Source organism: Arachis stenosperma, chromosome 1 (assembly GCF_014773155.1).
Source record: "Arachis stenosperma cultivar V10309 chromosome 1, arast.V10309.gnm1.PFL2, whole genome shotgun sequence".
NCBI classification, from domain to species: Eukaryota; Viridiplantae; Streptophyta; class Magnoliopsida; order Fabales; family Fabaceae; genus Arachis; species Arachis stenosperma.
In genome coordinates, this window is record NC_080377.1 from 133,205,573 (window position 1) to 133,214,707 (window position 9,135).

Genomic DNA, 9,135 nt, shown 5'->3' on the forward strand with positions numbered 1-9,135 from the left:
ACAAAAATTAGAAAAATTTCATTAACATGAAATACATAAATTATTAACTACTATAAAATAAAAGCTGTTGTTATAAAAACAAAGAAATTTCATAAAAAAAGAAACTTAACCTGATATAATATATCCTACCAAAACTAAACATAAAATTATATTTTAATAAATACATAAATCCAATTTTTTGTGTCTTTTATAATATTTCTCTTCCAAATTAAAATATCCGTGTTCAATATAAAAAGCTTATGTGTTTATTATCAAAGAGAAAAAAACAAAAGAAAAATTATAAATATCAGATAATTTCTGTGTTTTTGTTTCTTCTAGAAATTTATTTATTTTTTAGTTAAAAATTTATGTATTTTTTAAAACAATTTGTTATAAGAAAATTTGTCTTTAAAATTTTGAAATTTATGCGTTTTCTTTATGAAGATTTGGATGTGCTGCAAAATATATATATTACGTAAGTTATAAATATAAAGGCATGAAATATTCTTAATCACTGCAAGTTTACAAGAGATGACCATATAAGAAAATAAATAACATGAACAATGAAAATGCATGGATGAAAATTTTTCAAAAGATTAATGATATGATTGAATGGTGACATAGGAAAAAGAAAGGAGAACGAGGAAATTGCGTGACAATTGTATGTTATAACTTATAAATGAATTAACGATACTGATGGATGAACAATGATAAAAAAGAAGATGAAGAAGAATTATTGAGGGTGAAACGAGAAAAGCGTTAAAAAAAAAAAACTTAAAATAAATTGGATTAATTGTAGTTATCATGGGATTTGATATTATTAGCTAAAAATATTATGAAAGAAAATAAAAAAATTCAAAATATTTAAATGGGATCAATTGCATATTGTTATTTAAAAATGTGAAAGGTGGATATAAAATAATTAAGATATATTATATAATTGAAATATATTCAAAAATAAAACTTACATATGAATTATGTATTATATTGATCATTTGATTGGGTTATATTACATATATAATTTTATATTCATATATTAGTGTGTAAAATAATTTTATACAAACAACTAATTATACGATATCCATATTAGTAAAGTTATTAATTTTAAAATTTATTACTTAAAAATTATTTAAATATATAAATTTAATTAAATAATTATAAAAATTCTTTACACTATTAATATATCAAAGTTATATATATAGTTTAGATGCTCTATTATTATTATTATTATTATTATTATTATTATTATTATTATTATTATTATTATTATTATTATTATTATAGATCGATTCCAAATATTGAAAACAGAAAATATTGTTATCTAATAATTCTAAAAACATATATAGAAGAAGAATAAAAACGACTGCACCTGAGATGAATAAGATAACTGTATAAACGGACGGTAAGTAATTAATTAATGTCTCACATTTATCCTACCAGTCTCATTAATAATAGTTGGAGAAGGAATTATTAAATAAGAAAGATAAAAGATGAGAGAGAATATTTGACACTAGATACAAGACAATAGTCTTAATTTTATTAGAATTTAATTAATTTATGCTCTATATGCACATTTTAAAAATATAATAATAAAATTTTTAAAATATTTTTAATGTATTAAATATATTAAAAGTATAAAAAAATTAATTTTTATAATCATTTTTATAAAATATTTTTTATAATATATTTATTCTTATTATGTATTTTAAAGGTACAAATTAATAAAAATTATTTTATTATACTAATGACTAATGGCGATTTTAGTATACATATATATAATATTTTTAATTTTTTTTTATAAAGAAAACTAATTAAACTTCAACTAATGACAAAACTGATAACCGAAACAAAACAAAGCAAAAAGTTAAACCTATACTGAATGGCGAAATTTAGGGTTCAGACTAATAAACGTAACGACAGCTAGCACTCAAAATATAATCACCAAACATTAATTTCATAAGTTAGCTAGATGTGCTTAGTGGCATACATACATACTACATACAGAGAAATTAAAGTATCACAGCATATATTACATGCATGAATGTAACATACAAACTTGTGGCTACGTATACTCTACTAATTAATGATACATACTGGCTAACCTTGAATCCAAAAGGTAAAAATAATACAGAGAGTAGAGAGAACAATGGGAACCAAATTAAAGCAAATTAAAAAAGATTAGTTTTATTTGAACGCATCAACACTATTATTGCTACGTACGTACGGATGAATTAGTAGTGTTCATCGATCCAGAATGCCGCAAGAAGATCCTCCTCATCATGAGGATGATGATTATGAATCTCAGGGAACTGAAACACACTTCCTTCTTCCATCAAATGACCATTGTCAACCACATTAGTACTACTAAAGTTATTATTATTAAAGTCACCATCAAAATCAGTTTGCATGGGAAAATGACCAAAAAGGACACCCGAGTTATTATAATTACCGTTCCTTATCATCTCGTGAGAGAACACTGTCTCTGTTAATCTGCAGTTATTATTATTATTATTATTATTATTGTTGTTGCTGCTGCTGCTGCTTATTCTGTTCAGCAACAACTGATCGTAGAGTTGCTGAGCGGAAAAGACCAGAGAGGGGTTGGAGGAGGAGTTGATGAAGTCCAGAAGAAACCGAAGAAGAAGTATGTTGGAGGAGGAAGAAAAAGACAAAAAAGGGTTAGGGTTTTCGAGGTCGTTGTTGTTATTAGTAGGGTAATCAAGGAAATTGGTCCAGGCCTTATGGCCGCGAAGGGCTCGGGCGGCGGCATCGTAGGCACGAGCAGCTTCCTCCGGTGTGGTGTAGGTGCCCAGCCACCGCTGCTTCTTGGACTGAGGGTCTCTTATCTCCGCCGTGTAACGGCCTGACTGCCTCTGCCTCACGCCACGGTACTTTGTTCGGTTGCCATTGTTATTCACTCCTTCTTGCTTGTTGTGGTTGGCGGTGGTGGAGGAGTTATTTTTCAAGTGACTGGACTGATTCTCCGGTGGCTTCTCCATGTGTCTCTGTCATATTATTATAACATATGAATTGAAATTGACTTAGAAAAATGAAGAGACAAGAATCGAATGAATGAATGAATAATAATAAATTTCTTATTATATCATATGTTTATATTTAGATAGATATTATTTTCACGTATGTATATAAAAAGTGAAAGCTTAGTGATAGAGAGGAATTGTAACAAACAAACCAGAGAATAAGTTATTTACGATGGTGATGTCTTTACCCTACCTTCAACAAACTCAAGGTACCGGCACTGTCTTTTTATGTTATGTCTGTTTATTTATACGCTGAATTTTAGTATGATTCTATGGTGACTATAATAATGATGCAAGTAGGGTTAAAATTAAATTAATATTTTTTTATATTTTAATAATATTTTTTTAAGTAACACCTTTTAAAAAATGTTATTTAATAATAAAAAAACATTATTTTAATTTTAACCATATTTTTTAAAATACTATAATTATAATAGTCATCATATATAATATAATCATACACTAGTATACTAGAATGATTCTATTTATATAGTGATGAATAATGTATGAGAATTGAGAAGAATAGTAATTTTTTTTATTAGAAAGAAGAGTAGTATTATTGTTGCTGTGATTTTAATCTTTTAGATCCCCACACACATGTATATGTATATATAATTTTTTTTATTTATTTTATTTATCAACATATATAATTTTGGGACAATTTTTAGAGGTTTAGTAACGTAGATAAAGAGAAAATTAAAAAATTAATTACAGAAATCACAAACTTTAAGAAGTATTACAATAATATGATGATTGGGATATGCATCATAAAAAAGTACAAAGAAAGCAATAAAAGGTATGTAACGCTCTAATTCATAAAAATCTATGATTTATAGATATTGATATAGATATGAGATACAACCCGAATAGAACGTATCGACATACAAATTTTAAAATCTTAAATAACACAAGGACATGCATGTATATAAAATATAAAGTATTTTTTAAAAATATCGTACTGATATTTTGATATTAAAATATTAATTAATTTTTTATTATTTTTAATATCTTATTTTAATTATATAAAATATTTAAGATAATTTTTGTTTTAATAAAAAATAATATTTACTATTTTGGTATTTACGTGTGTCTAAATATATTTAAAATTTTTTTTTATTTTTTATTAAGACACGGTTGAACACAGCAGACACGCGTGTTGAATGAATGTCGATAAGTGTCATATTCAAAATATATTTAACATGCGGATACGGCACTCAACGAAGTGTCCGTGCTTCATAGATAAAAATTAATAAAAAAATATGACACCTAGTGTTTCATTCATGAAAAAATATTAATTAAATAAATAATATTAAAATTAATAGAATACCATCTTATTTGAATAATAATAATATTTGGAAATAATAAAATTTTAAATAAAAATATTTAGATATATTTTTAAGCCAATATTTAGAAAGAAAATTTTTTTAATCTTAAAGAAAATAATTAATTTTGGCATTAAGTGGTAATAATAATAAATTATAACGCATTTGAAATAAAAAAGCGGAAACTCTTTGCAATAGGGTGTGACAACTTTTTTAAAAGAAAGCGACATGAATAGTGTAGCTTCTTTTCGATTCTTAATGCATTGCGTTGCATTTAGTATGGTTTAAGTTTTGACACATCACATTTTAATAACCTAATTTATATAATCATATATTAGAAATCTAGTTTTATTTTTATGGATAAGTATTATTTTGATCTCTAAAATTTAACCTAAAAATTAAATTCGTTCCTAATATATTTTTTGTATTTAAATTTATCCTTAACGTCTATTTTGATTTTAAAATCGTCCTTCGGACATTTATACACTCAGTATCATCATCTTTATCACAATCTCGTATTCTTCTTCTCACCGACACTTTTAGAAAAGAGAAAAGTAGAGACTTAACGAGAGAGAAGCAAGGCTTCTTCTTCTCACTCACACCTTTTAGAGAGAGAGAGAGGGAGGAAGAGAGAAAGAGAGAGAAGCCTCACCCTTGCCCTTACAACACCGTGACTCTCCCTCGCCCTACCGCACTTAGCCCTCGCCTTCGCCTTATGTTTCTCGTCATCGTCGGGAAGGTGGTGGTGGTAATGTTTCTCGCGTTTTCAGCATCATTACCCCGCCTCCCTTTTTCTTCCCTCTCTGCCTTCTGCTGTCTAGATTCATTGTCACTACCATTACGCAATTCCACCATTACTGCCATCACAGGCAAGTGAATATTCAAATTCCTAATTCTTGTTCATCACAATTCCTAATTCCTGAATTCATCACAAATCCTACGGCTGAGCTAACAGAGAATCTCGTAGAATATGGGTGGTGGTGTTCTTGTTCTTGTTTCTAGACTGTTGTTGCTTTTCTTGGTTCTTTCGTTTTGGTAGAAAATTGGAGAAAACTAAGAATAAGATGTTTGTTGTTCTTGTTAATGTCTAATTTTCTCATTAATATTTGTTTTGATGATGATTATTTTTTTGGTTTGTTGGAGTGGTGTTGTTGAATTGTTATTTTAGTTTTGATTTATTTGAGGTTGTTGTTGAGGGTTGGATTTTCTTGTTAGATTCATGAACAGATGATTATAGGGTAGTAGTGGGTAGGGTGGTGGTGGTGAGAAGAGAGAATCTGGTGTTTAGTGCGTGATGGTGGTAATGGTAATGCGAAGAGTAGATGATGGTGGTGAAAAGCAAGAGAAATGGGATATTTTTATCATTTAAAAAGTTAATATGTCTAAAAGGACAATTTTAATATCAAATGAAATGTTGAAAACGATTTTAAATAAAAAATAAGGTTATGAATGATTTTGATTTTGACCTTAAACCTTAGAAATTAAAGCAGCACTTATCCCTTATTTTTATTATATTGATGAAAATGTTTGCAGCCACCAAGATAGGAATGACAATAGGGCAGGGTGGGCCGAGGGTGGGATGTCACTCTGCTCTCCGTAGTCAATTTTTTTCATGGAGAAATATTTTTTCATTTCCATTCTTAGTGGGGCCTCATTCTCCCATCTCCCTGTATTGATAATTTATATTAAAATTTTAATAAAAAATTTTAAAAAATTACAAAATATTAGTATTATCTAAGATTAAAAGTCTAAAAATATAAAATAACACAACATAGTCGTAGTTCATAAAACAAAGTCTTAAAATACAGTTTTTAATCTAAAAAAAGCAATAATATAAAATTTTTAACATTAAATATTATTCCTTTGTTAAAGTACAACTTCTAACAAACAACTCTATGTCCTCTGTTAAAATAACACAAGACATAAATATGTTAATATACATCATAAACAAGAATACCATATATTAAATAAAAATTTGACATAATAAAAAGATAATTTCCTAAACTCCTAAATCTTCCATATCCATCTTATAGTCCAAAAGATTTGGAATTTTTCACCCTAATTTATCTGTATTATATCAATAAACAATTCATAAGAGAGTTAAATTTGACATGAAATTGAACTTTGATATCAAATAAAAACTAGCGTTATTAATACTTTTATTTGAAGAGCGCATTCAATGCTGATTACAAATTAATGCCTCAACAAGTTTATATTGCAACATATTGCGATGTGGATATACAATTTGACCACCGGTACTAAAAACAGACTTTGAGGCAGCAATAGTAATGGAAATGGCTAAAAAATCTCTTACAATCTTTTGTAAGGTTGGATATTTTGCTCCAATATTTTTTTAGTAGCCCAAAATATCAAAATTTTTAAGATTTATTTTATCTACTATAACTCTCTCTTCCAAATATATAGTAATCTAATTCAGTTTTCACAACAGAATCTTCATATGTATCTTCTACAAACTGTAAATAGATAGAACTAAATTTTTTTGCTCTTTTTAAAGGCCATTCATCATGTCCAACATTTAAAGTAGAAGTTGAACTATCAACATCATTTGGAACTCTTCTTCTAATCCTAGTCTTAAGTTAATATTCGTATACTAATTCTTCCATCCTTTTCTTGACCTTGCTCAACTGATTCTTATTTTGAGATCTATATATTTTAGAAAAAAATTCAATGATTTCATCTTATATCTAGGTCTAAAATAGCTCCCAGAGCCATGACCAGAGACGGATGTACTCTTCAGTTAGTGGGAGAAAGTGCCCCCAGTGAAATTTTAAAAAGTAGTGAGTAGTTCTTAGTGATATACCTTATTTATCCCTACTACCTAATTAACTTTGACCCCACCCTCAAAATCTCTAACCCTTCTCTTTCTCCCCTTTTCCAATTTTCTACCTCTGCTCCAGCCTCCGCCCTCCAAAGTTACTGCTACCAGTGCCGCTACTCCATCGGTGTCACTGGCTCGTTGCCACCGACGGCATTGCTCTCCATTCAACGTTTCTCCTGTGTGGCTTCGTCACTGTTAATTCTCTTTGCATTGCCGCGTCTGAATTTGCCTTCTTCTTTTGCGTCACTAACTGTGTGGTTCTGCCATTGTGTTTCTTCGGTGTTTGGTTCTACCTTCTTCTTCAGCGTTTGTCACTGCCTCACTAGTTATTTGGTACTCCGGTTCTGTCTTCTTCTTTTGCGTTCCTCTTCATCTCTTTTGGTTCTGCTTTCTTCTTCCGCGATCCATCCTTGCTCTTCAGTCTTCAGTAGTTTAGCCTTCGTCTTGCAGTCCTGTTGACGCTGGGTCAGGGCGCCACACCATTGCTGTGTTCTGTCTTGTGGAGTTTAGCAGTTGAGCTCAATGAAACAATAAAGCAATACTGAAATTCTAAAATTCTGAAAGTCTTTCTCCTTGGACTCTTGGTACATTCATGATTCACTGAAAATCTGAAATACTGAATCACTGATCTGCTTGCTTCATTGCTTATTTGCTTCATTATTTGATAATTGCGTTAGTTGGTTTGTTAATTGTGATTGAATTTGTTCTATCTATGTAATTGATAATTTGGTTTCACTAATCTATTTGTTAATTATTTTTGTGTATTGACTTATTTTGAATTAGGAATTTAGGATATTATTAGTTTTTGTTGTTGGAAATTAATTTGAATGACATATTTTTATCGTTTTTGTATTTATAATTTTATACTGTACTTTTAAATTTGTGTAGATTTGTGAATTATTTATATTAATCAATTAACTTATATTTATAATTTTATCCTATTAGTAATGAAAAAATATTTTAAAAGAACGTCATCATTGGAGTTATTATCTGAATGACAGAGATAAAGTTAGATGAGTACCCATGATTTCAAGTTATTATGCTCCTCAGTGATCACGTGATTGATTGTGGTGTTATGATACTGCCATTGCTGCCGTTGTTGGAAATGGGAGGAGTACCCATATTTTTTAGGAAAGTTTTCAAGTGTTCCATTTACTTTATTGGAACTTCAATGTTTCATGTATGATTAGGTTGTAAGTTAATTTTTTGTCTTGTAGTTATTTATAAAAAGACAAAAATAACCCTTCAATCATAAAAAAACAAAAGATAACACATTTAGCTTGAAAAAACATAGGTGCACTGCTACACACTAAAACAATGTACAGAAATTTTATTTCTTTATTTATTATAAATTATATTGTCTGTGAAGTCTCATAAAAAAAAAGAGAATTTTGTTTAGAAAATGTTTAAAAATAAAATTATTTGCAATAATGTGAGGTAAACTTATAAAAATAATCAATTTATTAAAAGAAATAACACTTTTTTATATTTCAAAAATTATATATATATCATGTTATTTTATATTGATTAAATAATTATGTATTTATTTTATATATTATTTCTTAATTTAAGAAGTTATGATTTATAGAATTGGCACATTAATTTTAATTGAAAAAAAATCATAAACTTTAATCTTATCTTGTACATAATACATGACAAATTATTAAATTTAATATTTGTAAATATAATAATATTATGTTGCTACAATTTACTTTTTCATTGCTAAAATAAAATTATTCAATTTGAGTAATTTATTTTTTATTTTTAAAGGTATAAATTGTAATTATTAATTATGATCAATGATATGCCTAGTAAAAAAATTAATTAAAACTTATTTTACTTCTACTTTTTTAAAATCAAAGTATTATTGATATTTTAAAAAATCAAATAATTTAATTTTTTAGTGAATTTTTTTCTTTTAAATGCATCTAAATATGTTTAAAATTTAATATAT

The 9,135-nt window shown here is 27.6% G+C and overlaps 1 protein-coding gene across 1 annotated transcript; it reads right to left on the bottom strand.

The window, feature by feature from the left end:
* Nucleotides 1-2,210: 2,210 nt before the first annotated feature.
* Nucleotides 2,211-5,197, bottom strand: LOC130935224 (ethylene-responsive transcription factor ERF017-like). Its single transcript, XM_057864852.1, has 3 exons — nucleotides 5,033-5,197; nucleotides 2,542-2,984; nucleotides 2,211-2,469 (listed from the first exon to the last, which is right to left on the bottom strand). Exons 1-3 carry the CDS (start codon nucleotides 5,195-5,197, stop codon nucleotides 2,211-2,213), a joined length of 867 nt encoding a protein of 288 aa, XP_057720835.1.
* Nucleotides 5,198-9,135: the final 3,938 nt, after the last annotated feature.